The 12,336-nt window shown below is 49.1% G+C and overlaps 2 protein-coding genes across 3 annotated transcripts in view; both read left to right on the forward strand.

The window, feature by feature from the left end:
• Positions 1-12,336, forward strand: part of LOC141006168 (NACHT, LRR and PYD domains-containing protein 3-like) — a 467,008-nt gene that overhangs the window by 25,614 nt on the left and 429,058 nt on the right. The gene's annotated exons all lie outside the window — the stretch shown is intronic.
• The window catches only part of tpcn3 (two pore segment channel 3), a 28,540-nt gene continuing 21,267 nt past the window's right edge, over positions 5,064-12,336 (forward strand). The window contains exons 1-4 of one of the 2 annotated variants that reach the window (XM_073465701.1): positions 5,064-5,349; positions 9,469-9,551; positions 9,929-10,043; positions 10,223-10,351. In XM_073465701.1, the coding sequence (XP_073321802.1) occupies positions 5,260-5,349; positions 9,469-9,551; positions 9,929-10,043; positions 10,223-10,351 (417 nt within the window). In that variant the 5' untranslated portion in view covers positions 5,064-5,259. The remainder of the gene's footprint in view (positions 5,350-9,468; positions 9,552-9,928; positions 10,044-10,222; positions 10,352-12,336) is intronic. The other variant, XM_073465692.1, reaches the window with a different exon arrangement.

Genomic DNA, 12,336 nt, shown 5'->3' on the forward strand with positions numbered 1-12,336 from the left:
TTGCTCGCCTGCTGAGTAAGTTGCCACCTGAGCAGAGAGCTGAGTTTCGTCGCTGCATGTTCCATCGAGGCTCACGGACTCACACCTTACCTGATCTGTCAGAGTGGCTGAAGTATGAGTCCTGGTGTCAGGACTCTGAAGGACAGTTAGCAGCGAGAGGGGCTAGGGAGAGGCCAGTGCCCTGACCGGATGGTCGTCAGAGTTATCGGCCCACTACTGTCCTCCATGGTGGGAACGCAGATAAGAAACCAGCGGTTCAAGCCCCCGGCAGCTCCTTTAAAGGAAACAAGAGTAAGCCTTACTGTCCATTCTGCAATAATGAGGAGCACTATCTCAGCCAGTGTGCAGCAGTTTCCAGGCTGACCAAGGACCAGCTGACAGAGTGGATAAAGAGCAACAAGAGGTGCTGGCGCTGTGCACGGTCACATCAAGCTGCACAGTGCAACCTGAAGAAGCCATGTAGCCTCTGCCAGGGAAAACACCTGCACGTGCTGCATGAGGTCAACGTGAGGCCACCTAAGGCGTCGACAGCAGCACCAGAGGTAGCAGGCCATGCTACGAGAGCCACAACGGAGGTGCTGTATCTGGACCGACCCGCAGAAGGTAGCCGAGTCCTGCTACGCTTCCGAGAACATGCAGTGGCAATTAGTGGAGACATCAAGGGCATGTTCCATCAGGTTCGTCTCCTCTCAGAAGACCGTGCCCTCCTCCGCTTTGTCTGGCGTGACATCAGTCAAGAGGAGCCTCCTGCGGTGTATGAGTGGCAGGTACTACCGTTCGGAACGACGTGTAGCCCGTGCTGCGCCACGTTTGCCTTACAGCGCCACGTCAACGACCACAGCCAGCCAGACGAAGATGTGAGGATCTCACTTGAGAGGTGTTTCTATGTGGACAATTGTCTCCAGAGCGTGCCCACCATCGCTGAAGCAAGGCACCTGGTCGACAAATTGCGAACCCTTTTGGCATCTGCTGGGTTCGAGCTACGTCAATGGGCCAGCAATGAACCAGGGGCTATAGGTCACCTGCCTGAAGAGAGCCGCTCGCCTAGCGTGGAGCTATGGCTAGCGCAGGACAAGACGGACGCTCCGGAGTCCACGCTAGGGCTGAGCTGGCTTTTCCACACTGACGTCCTCGGCTACAAGCACCGCCAAGTTGATTATGGTGTCCCCACAATACGCAACATATACAAGGTTCTTGCGAGTCAGTATGACCCGCTGGGGTTCATCCTTCCCTACACCACCCGGGCTAAGGTACTGGTCCGGCACCTTTGGGACAAGCACCGGGGCTGGGACGACCCGCTGCTTCCCCAGGAGCTTTTGCAGAAGTGGACAGCCTGGGAGGAAGAACTCAGCGTCCTACCACAGGTCACCCTCCCCCGACCATACTTGCCTAAGGAAGTGGACCTCTGCAGTCTTCACAGAGAGGTACACATATTTTGCGACGCCTCTGAAGAAGCGTATGGCTCAGTCGCATACCTCCGGTTCACTGACAGTCACGATGGAGTGCATCTCTCCTTCCTGATGGCTCGCTCCAGAGTCGCTCCCAAGCGGTCCCACTCCATGCCCCGATTAGAACTTTGTGCTGCCCTTACCGGAGCACAGCTCGCACAGGTTCTAAGAAGAGAACTCACGCTCAGCATCGACCAGATGATCCTGTGGTCAGACTCGACGACGGTGCTGACCTAGTTGAGGTCCGAATCCTGCCGATTCAAGGTCTTTGTTGGCACCCGCGTGGCAGAGATTCAGGAGTTGACCGATGGACAGGTTTGGAGATATGTCGACTCAGCCAGGAACCCTGCTGATGATGTGACCCGAGGGAAAGGATTGAGAGAGCTGGTTGAGCCCAACAGATGGAGTCAGGGACCCTCCTTTCTCTTGCAGGGTCCTGATTCATGGCCAGAGGACCCTTCGGTTGACCAAGCCCACGATGCATCAGAGCTGCGCAAGTCTGCCTTCTGTGGGGTCACTACAGTTGCCTCGAGTCAGCCTGCTCCAGACCTGAGCCAATACAGTTCCTGGAAGGAGCTGCTGGAGGTGACAGCGCGGGAGCTTCATGGGGCGTCCGGCTCCACAGGTGGCCCTACTGCCGAAGATTATCGCCAGGCTGAGCGGTTGATCCTCCGTAGAGCCCAGATGGATAGTTTCCCACAAGAGTACAGCTTGCTGAAGGTAGGGAAGCCGGTCTTAAGAAGCAGCCGACTTCTCACTCTATCTCCGGAGCTGGATGAGAGTGGAGAGCTCATCCGTGTTGGAGGACGTCTCCGTAGATCGGAGGACCTGGAGCCGACCGCTATTCATCCACTCATCCTAGACCCAAGTCATCAAGCTACTAAGCTTCTAATTCAAGATGTTGACATTCAACTCCATCACCCGGGTCCAGAGCGGGTGTTTGCGGAGCTTCGGCGCGCTTTCTGGATCCTGCGAGGGCGGGAGGCGGTTCGGCGGCACCAGTACGGCTGCGCGGACTGTCACCGCTGGAGAGCCAAACCAGCCGTACCAAAGATGGCAGACCTTCCATCAGCCCGTTTGCGCCTGTTCAAGCCTGCGTTCTATTCTACAGGGATGGACTGCTTCGGGCCCTTCGAAGTCAAGGTAGGCCGGCGGCGGGAGAAGAGATGGGGAATCATCTTCAAGTGCCTTACCACCAGGGCAGTACACCTGGACCTCCTGACTGCCATTGATACGGACGCCTTCTTGATGGCCCTTCGTTGGTTCATCGCCCGTAGAGGAACACCTGCAGAGCTGTTCTCCGATCAGGGGACAAACTTCAAGGGAGGAGAGAGGGAGCTCCGGGAGGCCTTCGCTGAGATCTCTCCTGCATTGAAGGAGCACCTTGCACCACAGAAGATCGCCTTCCACTTTAATCCCCCCGCAGCCCCCCACTTCGGTGGGGTGTGGGAGCGGGAGATACGCTCCGTTAAGAGTGCACTCTACGTCACCGTGGGAGCCCAACCAGTCGCGGAAGAAGTTCTTCACACAGTGCTTACAGAGGTGGAGGGGATCCTCAACAGCAAGCCCCTGGGATATGTGTCTTCCGATGCCAGTGACCCGGACCCAGTGACTCCTAATGTTCTTCTGATGGGGCGGCCTGATGGGTCGTTGCCTCAAGTCGTCTACCCAGAGAACGAGCTCATCAGTCGCCGCCGTTGGAAGCACTCGCAAGTTCTGGCGGATCACTTCTGGGCCCGTTTCATCCGACTCTACGTGCCGAGTCTTCAAGGCCGCCAGAAGTGGCAGGCGTCACCAGCTGACATTGTTCAAGACTCTGTGGTGATGATCGCTGATCCACACTTTCCCAGAGCCCTATGGCCCATAGGGAGAGTGATCAAGACTCATCCGAGCCCTGATGGACACATTCGGTCAGCGGATGTGAAAGTGAGAGAAAGGGTTTACACCCGGCCGGTTGCTAGGCTGGTTGTTCTCCCTGCGCTTCCGTCTGGAGAAGACAAGGACACTTCCACTCCTATGGCCACAGCCTAGCCATAGACTTGGTTGCCTTTATTGATGAGCAAATGTATACATTTGGGGGCGGCTGTAGAAAAGGCCCCAAAGTTATGACAGGTTATGTCTGTGTGTGATGTGTTATGGATGTGGTGTTAGTAGTCCATAGGAGCGCCCCCCCTGCTGGTTACGTAGCGTAACTGACGGCGCTCAGTCAGTGAAGGTATATGCTCCGGTGAGTCGGCAGAGTGAGGATTACCGTCAAGCCGCTAATTAACGACCTGGCCATTAACGACCCTGCAAGTGGTCTGTGCGTGTATGAAACGTGAGTATGTGTGTATGTTGAGGCACTGTATTAACATTGCTGCGGCCGTAGGTTATTTCTGTTCTGATGTATGGGTTGATACTCGACATGCTATCACTGTTTAAGCTAGTTTAGCATTTAGCTCACCTGCCGACGATCGAGTGTACGTCACTCCACATGTTGTGTTGTTATTATCGTTCTGCCTCATTAGCGTAATGTTAACGGTGAACGTTACGTAAACATTACCATGTGCAGTTGTTTACATTAGTGTTTCAGGGCTGTGGTAGTGGGAATTGAAGGCAAATGGAGATGTAGTAATTTCAATACTCCTTTTATTCTGTTTATTGGAGATTAAGGGATTTATTCTTTATTCATTTGTGTATTTGTTATTATTTCTATCGTCTCGGAAAAACCACCCATGACCTCATTGCCTGTAACGAAGAAATAAAACCCCCTGAACTGTCCATCACCTGCCTCTTCCTTTGGACCCTCTGAAGTCTAACTGGCCTTAAGTTGGTGTTCTGGCCGACACCCCGGTGTGAACTTAGTGATTAACCCTGAACCGACGCCAGATACAGTCCATCCCCCGTGTCTCCACTACATTATTATTATTATTATTATTATTATTATTATTATTATTATTATTATTGTTGTTGTTGTTGTTGTTGTTATTTTGTGTTGTATAAAGAAACTAAAGAGAATAAATATGAGTGGAGATCAAACAGCTGATCAACTCAGGAGCAGTTTGACGTCACCACACCCAGCTCAGACGTGACGTCACTCTGTTTTAAAGCGGATTTGTCCTTTAACGTCCGTTTGTGTCCCCTCAGTGTGTGTGTGTGTGTGTGTGTGTCCACTCAGTGTGTGTGTGTCCGTTTCCGTTATCCTGCTGCTGAGAGTCACGTGACGCGTCATGCTGCCTTCACTGTCTCTGATTAAAGTCCGACAAAAGACAAACTGACACAAAACAAAGGCTTCGAGCTTCATTCAGTCAAACAGGAGAAACAGTTTGAAATGAAATGAAATAAAAACACAAAATCATAAGTAGAGAGATTAAAAATAATGAGGAATCCTGATAAAAGAACGAACCGTTGTTGTCTTTGTATCTCCTGTCTGTTGTCATATTTCTTTATTTATCTTCCTTGTGTTGTCAGTTTTTATTATAACTTATATTAAAGCTTCATCACTGAGTGCACTGCTTTATTCTCAGGGCGTCGGTCCTGTTTCCACGTCACTGATTGTCTGATGCCCCATGTTCCCTGCGGGCCGTGAAGGCAGCACGACAGTGGGGACGCTGAGCAGCAGCTCAGAGTCTGATGCAGCCTGATGGAGACACAGGACAACATGTGATGTGGACACCAGCTCGGCGCTGACGTTTACAACAGCAGCTGAAGACCTCCCGTCCCGCAGAGACACGCACGGCCCGCACGGCCCGCACGGCCCGCACGCTGCTCGGGCCGAGACACGAGCAGAACTTTTCAGCAGTAGTTCGGTGAAAGAGCTGAAGTGTGAGAGATGACCGAGCCGGAGAGGAGCGACCGCATTCCTGACGAGTCTGCAGGAAAAGGAGCTGCTAACGGAGGGGACTCTGCCAAGAGCAAGGAGGTGAGACCCGGGGACACAGAGACCCGGAGACAGAGACACGGGGACACAGAGACACGGAGACAGAGACACGGAGACAGAGAGAGACACAGAGAGACACAGAGACACAGAGAGAGACAGAGACAGAGAGACACAGAGACACAGAGAGAGACAGAGACACGGAGACAGAGAGAGACAGAGAGACTGACAGAGAGACACGGAGACAGAGAGAGACACAGAGACACAGAGAGACAGAGAGAGACACGGAGACACAGAGAGAGAGAGAGAGAGAGACACAGAGACATGGGGACAGAGACACGGAGACAGAGAGACACGGAGACAGAGAGAGAGACACGGAGACACAGGGACAGAGAGACACGGGGACACGGAGACTGACAGAGAGACACGGGGACAGAGACACGGAGACAGAGAGACACGGAGACAGAGAGAGAGACACGGAGACAGAGAGACACGGGGACACAGAGACAGAGAGACACGGAGACAGAGAGACACAGAGACAGAGAGAGACACGGAGACAGAGAGACACGGGGACACAGAGACAGAGAGACACGGAGACACAGAGAGAGACACAGAGACAGAGAGACACGGGGACACAGAGACAGAGAGACACGGGGACACAGAGAGACTGCACCCAGCTGAGTCTGTCTTCATGTGTCTGTCTCTGTCTCCATATGATTGTCTTCATGTGTTTGTTTTCATGTGTCTGTCTGTCATTCATCCGTCTCACGTCTCACGTCTCTGTCTCATGACAGCAGTAAACGGGTGGACTCTTGTCCCTCTCGGCCTCATAAAGCAGCAGTTAACCGTCTCCTGTCGTAAACGAACAGGAAGCAGCTTCGTGCCGAGCTCAGACCGAACGAGACTTCTGGAGGCTGATGAGGCTGATGATTAACACAAAGAGCTCTGAGTCTTTACATCAGGGACACGTCCACTCTGTCGCGCAGCCTCACGCCGGTGTTTTCACTGTGGATCAGTCTGAGTGATTTGTTGTGGATTGATTCATCAGCTTCAGACCGACCAACAGAAGACCACGTTCAGTCCACTGAGAGAAAACAACCAGAGGTCTGAGGGTAAAGAAGCTGATGAGATGTTCACAGCTCTCAGCAGTGACAGATGTGATGCAGATGTGACGCAGAGGCCGAATATTCAACAGTTTAACATAATTATAACCTTCATCGTCTAAAATTACATCAGTGCGCTGAAACAGAAAACTACACTGTGAATCTAATCAATCAATAATCATTAAATACCCCAAACATCATATTCTGCATTCTGACCGCTAACAAAAACCAGAGCTTCATATCCACACGTATCTGACAACACACACACCAGTAATGATAAACCATCTGTGATCATATCAGCCGGTGATGTCGGACGATCGATTCATCGGTCGGACTCCAAAAAGCAGCTGCCAATTTATTGTCTGTTGATCAATCAGCAGCTCTGTGATCAGTTCGATTCTGTGAAGCTGCGTCGACACTGTCCAGGTTTGAATTCAACTACGTGATAAACAACAACGACAATGATAATGATACTAATGATAAAGATAATGTTAATGATAATGATCAAAATAAACTAAACAACAACAACAACGACAACAATACTAATAGTAATAATAATATTGATGATAATAGTGTTAATGATAATAACAGAAAAAATGAAGGGTGCAATGATCAAAATCAAGTGTTTTTACAAAATCCAAACAAAAAACAAGAAAATAACGTAAAAACTGAACATGTGGACAAAAAGCAACAGACAAATCGAGGATGAAGGATTAATAAAGACCCAAATATACACACGTGTGAATCTGCACGAGTGTGAGTCTGGACACAAGTCACACTCATAATATGACATCTGGATGTGAAGTGTTTTCAGTGAGTTCAGCGTCTCCGTTCATCAGGAGGCTCGTTCCACATGGAGGTGTCCTCACAGCAACGCTGATAAATAACTCAATATAATTATTATCTTACACCTCGTTATGAGACATCCAGCAGGTTCCTTCTCGAGGAGAGATTTAAAGGAGCACTCAAGAAATGTTAACGAGCAGAGAAAGATCCTCATTGGCTGATAAACAAACTCAATAAACAAACTCTTTGTGTTCGTGACTGAATACAAGGGGGCGCTGTCACAAATTAAGTTTTAACAGAGTCGGCCAACAGAGGGCGCTATCACAAAATGTTAAAATTTAACGGAGTCGGCCAACAGAGGGCGCTATCACAAATGTTGTCGTTTTAACAAGGCTTCAGTAAGAGGAGTCTAGAGTAGGGCTGAACGATTTATTGTTTTCTGATCAAAATTGCGATTTCAGACAACGCGATCATGTGATCTGATGCTCCTGACTGACCCAGGATCTGTTGTGTCAACTGTTTTACACATACATGCCGTCTCTCTACCATCCTGCCAAACTCACCAATCAGAAGCGGCATGCTACTCGTGGACAGGTCACGCTAACCAATCAGTATTAACCTGTTCCTTAACGTGTTCTGAAATGGCTCCAGCTGGACCAGAAGCGGAGTTAGGGGATTTAATCCCCAAGAAAAACATCTTGGTCATCTGGGAGTATTTCGGGTTTCAGGTTGCAGACGTGCACCAGAAACAGGTACTGTGCAAAACCTGTCGCGCTAAAGTGGCAACATCCAGCGGAAACACAACCAATTTATACCGGCAAGCAATTTTTAACTTTAGTTTTCATCCTTGCATTAGAGTAATAGCATTTAATGTTGTAATGTTACTGTACATTGTGAATGTTGCACTGAAGCTTGATTTGAAGGAAATCGTGAATCAAATCGAAATCGCAATATCTGCCAGAAAAATCGCAATTAGATCTTTTCCTAAAATCGTTCAGCCCAAGTCTAGAGGAGGGACTTTTTAGCTCCGCCCACTGATATACCCCCCTGTTGTATCAGAGTTTGGCTCAGTGATGTTTGGGCTCTGAGCGGTTCACTTCTGAGTTCTGGGTGTGGCGGCCAGAATAGATTTCTTAGCACAAACAGTTTTTCCAGCAACTAGCGTCATATTCATTTACTTGTGTTTTCACTATTTGAACTGATAGAGGTTTCCTGTCCTCCTTTACACAGTCAAATATACTGTCTTCTGAACGAGATCGTTGCCATAGCAACCAATCTTGATACTACAGGGGGCAGATCAAATAAAACCTCTCACTGTTCACACAGCTGTTTTCTGTTTAGGTAGCTAATCTAAATCAGAACACACGAGGGTCTGAGCAAGTTACGAATGTCTCTGGAGCATCGCAGCAAATACGAACCTGTACCCAGGATGGTTCTCTAGGCTCTGCCGCAGCGCAGCAGCTTAGGATTCATCAAACCGGTTATTTTTAGACGTGTGCAGCGACACTTATGCATGCAAATAAATCACAGATCTGGTTCAACGCAGGATCTGTACAGGAAACATTAACGCGAGGCGGCGCTGAACAACTCTTTAACTCACAGATCTGGTTACAACTCAGAATCTGTGCACGTTAATTTCATTTGAAGCAGCGCAATCACAGCTCAGCGAAGTTTTATGCTCACACACAATTCAAGGTCTATGTCGTCAAGACTTTAAAGTTAAGTATCGCATTAATCACGCGGTGGACAGCAGAACAACATTAAAACAGCTTGGGTTTCGATTATTACAACCAATGTTTGTCTTGCACATTAATTTAATGCAGAGAACTGTGGTTGTAAGTGGCCTCGCACGGACGGCACCATAAATACGTAGGAGATACACTATATATTGTAATTTATTAATCACTGGCGATTAATAAAACAATTGTAAATGGGGCACCACCTCCGTTATTTTATCTATTTGAATAATCCAGAGGGAATTAATCAAATGCGACTGGACAAGTTTAACTTGAAATAATTCTGATCAATTTCAGATCAATTTATTCAATCTCATAACTGAAGCAGGGACGTCTCCACAGCTCCAACCTGAGTTCATTACTGTAATATTCCTGAAGAGGCAGCAGACGGTCCGGACGAGCTGAACGGCTGATATGAAGAGTTCATCATGTTTCAAGGAGTTTGTTCTCTGTGGTTCATCTGTGTGTGTGTGTGTGTGTGTGTGTGTGTGTGTGTGTGTGTGTGTGTGTGTGTGTGTGTGTGTGTGTGTGTGTTTCAGGATTTCGACCTGGCCTCCATCTATGTGTCGGACGCTCAGTACAACAGGAACATCTACTTCGACACGTCGCCTCAGGCTGTGAGGTGAGACGCTCAGTTATTATCTGCTCTGATCAGCTGACTGGAGCCAGTCTGGACTGCGAGCTCGGTCAGCGAGGCCCAGCAGCCAACAGTGAAGACGTGTGGACATCAGACTGGGACTGGGACTCGGCCTCTGAGAGAGACGGAGGTCGGGCGCGACTCGGTTTGACTCACCGTGGCCAAAAGTGCCGGTGGGAAACCGCCAGGAGACAGTCGGACATCAGGGGGTGACCACGGCGTGTAGAGCCGGAGTATTCTCACGTCTCACTCTGTGAAGTGAGGCTTTATTTGGACCGAACCACGTCTGGTCTGAACCTGAGGTGTGCTGACGGTGAGGCGGGTCCAGGGTAACAGCAGCTGTGTGTTGTGTGTGTTTTCAGGCTGTACCTGCGCTACAACCACTGGCTCCCTCAGGTGCTCCTGTACGGCTTCATCCTGGTGGATCTGTCTCTGGCGCTCTTCGAGGAGCCGGCCGTCTTCGCTCTGCCAACATGGGTGAGACGTCCTCCTGGTTTCCTGCTTCCTGTCTGCAGGGACAGAAGCGATGTGAACTGTGCAGATAGAAGAAGACAGAACACACCGAGTGTTTCCTGCGTGCTGATGAGTTCTGTTCAGCTGTCATCTGAGTCTGAGAGCCAATCAGAAACGAGTCTGTTGTGTTGTGTTGTTTCCAGGCGACCATGCTGGTGGAGCTGCTCTGTCTGATCGTCTTCACCATTCGACTCGTTCACTACGCCAAAGTGATCCCTCGAGACAAGTTCTGGAAAGATCCCAAAAACATCTGCATCATCGTCATCCTCATGGTAGGAGGGGCTTATTGACATCATTAGTCTGGTGGGAGGGGCTTGTTGACATCATTATTCTGGTGGGAGGGGCATATTGACAACATTAGTTTGGTGGGAGGGGCTTATTGACATCATTAGTCTGGTGGGAGGGGCTTATTGACAACATTAGTCTGGTGGGAGGGGCTTGTTCACAACATTAGTCTGGTGGGAGGGGCTTATTGACATCATTAGTCTGGTGGGAGGGGCTTGTTGACAGCATTGGTCTGGTGGGAGGGGCTTGTTGACATCATTAGTCTGGTGGGAGGGGCTTGTTGACAACATTAGTCTGGTGGGAGGGGCTTGTTGACATCTTAGTCTGGTGGGAGGGGCTTGTTGACAGCATTAGTCTGGTGGGAGGGGCTTATTGACATCATTAGTCTGGTGGGAGGGGCTTGTTGACAGCATTAGTCTGGTGGGAGGGGCTTGTTGACAGCATTAGTCTGGTGGGAGGGGCTTGTTGACAGCATTAGTCTGGTGGGAGGGGCTTATTGACATCATTAGTCTGGTGGGAGGGGCTTGTTGACATCATTAGTCTGTGGGAGGGGCTTGTTGACAGCATTAGTCTGGTGGGAGGGGCTTGTTGACAGCATTAGTCTGGTGGGAGGGGCTGAATGACACAGGGAAGAATGACACTGACTAGTGCTAGCGTGTTAGCGGTTAGCCCGTTGGCTACATTAGTCGGCCCAGGTGTCAAAATGTCAAATATTAGCATGTTGCTAATATGTAATATGTTAATATTTTGTAGCATGTTGAAGCTTAATTTGAAGGCTTAGAAACATGTTTTAGATCCAAAACCAAACTGGATCCAGGTTCTTTCAGAGCCGGGCTCCATGTGATCTGTTCACGCTCCTGTGCAGCTGCTGTCGACAGTCTGGGTTCAGTTCTTTGTGTTCTGGAGGAGATGTAGAGACTCATGTTGAAGTGTTGAACTCTGGGACCAGGTTTTGTCCTGCTGACGGTTGGTGACTCGTGCAGTTTGGACAGTTCCTGGTTTTTCAGTCGTTGCTGAGTTCCTGTCTGCAGAGTCAGAATGTGCTGAGAAGACTTTCTGCCGGTTGTTGTGAAACAACCTTTAGCCGGAGATGTCGCCTCGTCAGCACCTTTTAAAGCAGAAAGACTTCCTGGTGACTCAGTGACTGAGGCGACCAATCACCTCCGGATACATGAAGTCATGTGAGATCCTCCTGCTGAGCTTTTTACAGGCCAACACTGACGCTGTAATATCCTGCAGTCTGTGAATGTCTCACTGCTTGGTCCTGATCTTCAGTTAGCATCCAGGAGCAGTCTGTAGGTTAAAGGAGCAGTCTGTAGATTAAAGGAGCAGTCTGTAGTTTAAAGGAGCAGTCTGTAGATTAAAGGAGCAGTCTGTAGATTAAAGGAGCAGTCTGTAGATTAAAGGAGCAGTCTGTAGTTTAAAGGAGCAGTCTGTAGATTAAAGGAGCAGTCTGTAGATTAAAGGAGCAGTCTGTAGTTTAAAGGAGCAGTCTGTAGATTAAAGGAGCAGTCTGTAGTTTAAAGGAGCAGTCTGTAGTTTAAAGGAGCAGTCTGTAGATTAAAGGAGCAGTCTGTAGTTTAAAGGAGCAGTCTGTAGTTTAAAGGAGCAGTCTGTAGATTAAAGGAGCAGTCTGTAGATTAAAGGAGCAGTCTGTAGTTTAAAGGAGCAGTCTGTAGATTAAAGGAGCAGTCTGTAGTTTAAAGGAGCAGTCTGTAGATTAAAGGAGCAGTCTGTAGGTTAAAGGAGCGGTCTGTAGGTTAAAGGAGCGGTCTGTAGATTAAAGGAGCGGTCTGTAGATTAAAGGAGCAGTCTGTAGTTTAAAGGAGCAGTCTGTAGATTAAAGGAGCAGTCTGTAGATTAAAGGAGCAGTCTGTAGTTTAAAGGAGCAGCCTGTAGTTTAGTTGAAGAAATGTTAATGAGCAGAGAAAGATCCTCATTTGCTGATAAACAAAATAAATAAACAAACTGA

This window comes from Pagrus major, chromosome 1, assembly GCF_040436345.1.
Source record: "Pagrus major chromosome 1, Pma_NU_1.0".
NCBI classification, from domain to species: Eukaryota; Metazoa; Chordata; class Actinopteri; order Spariformes; family Sparidae; genus Pagrus; species Pagrus major.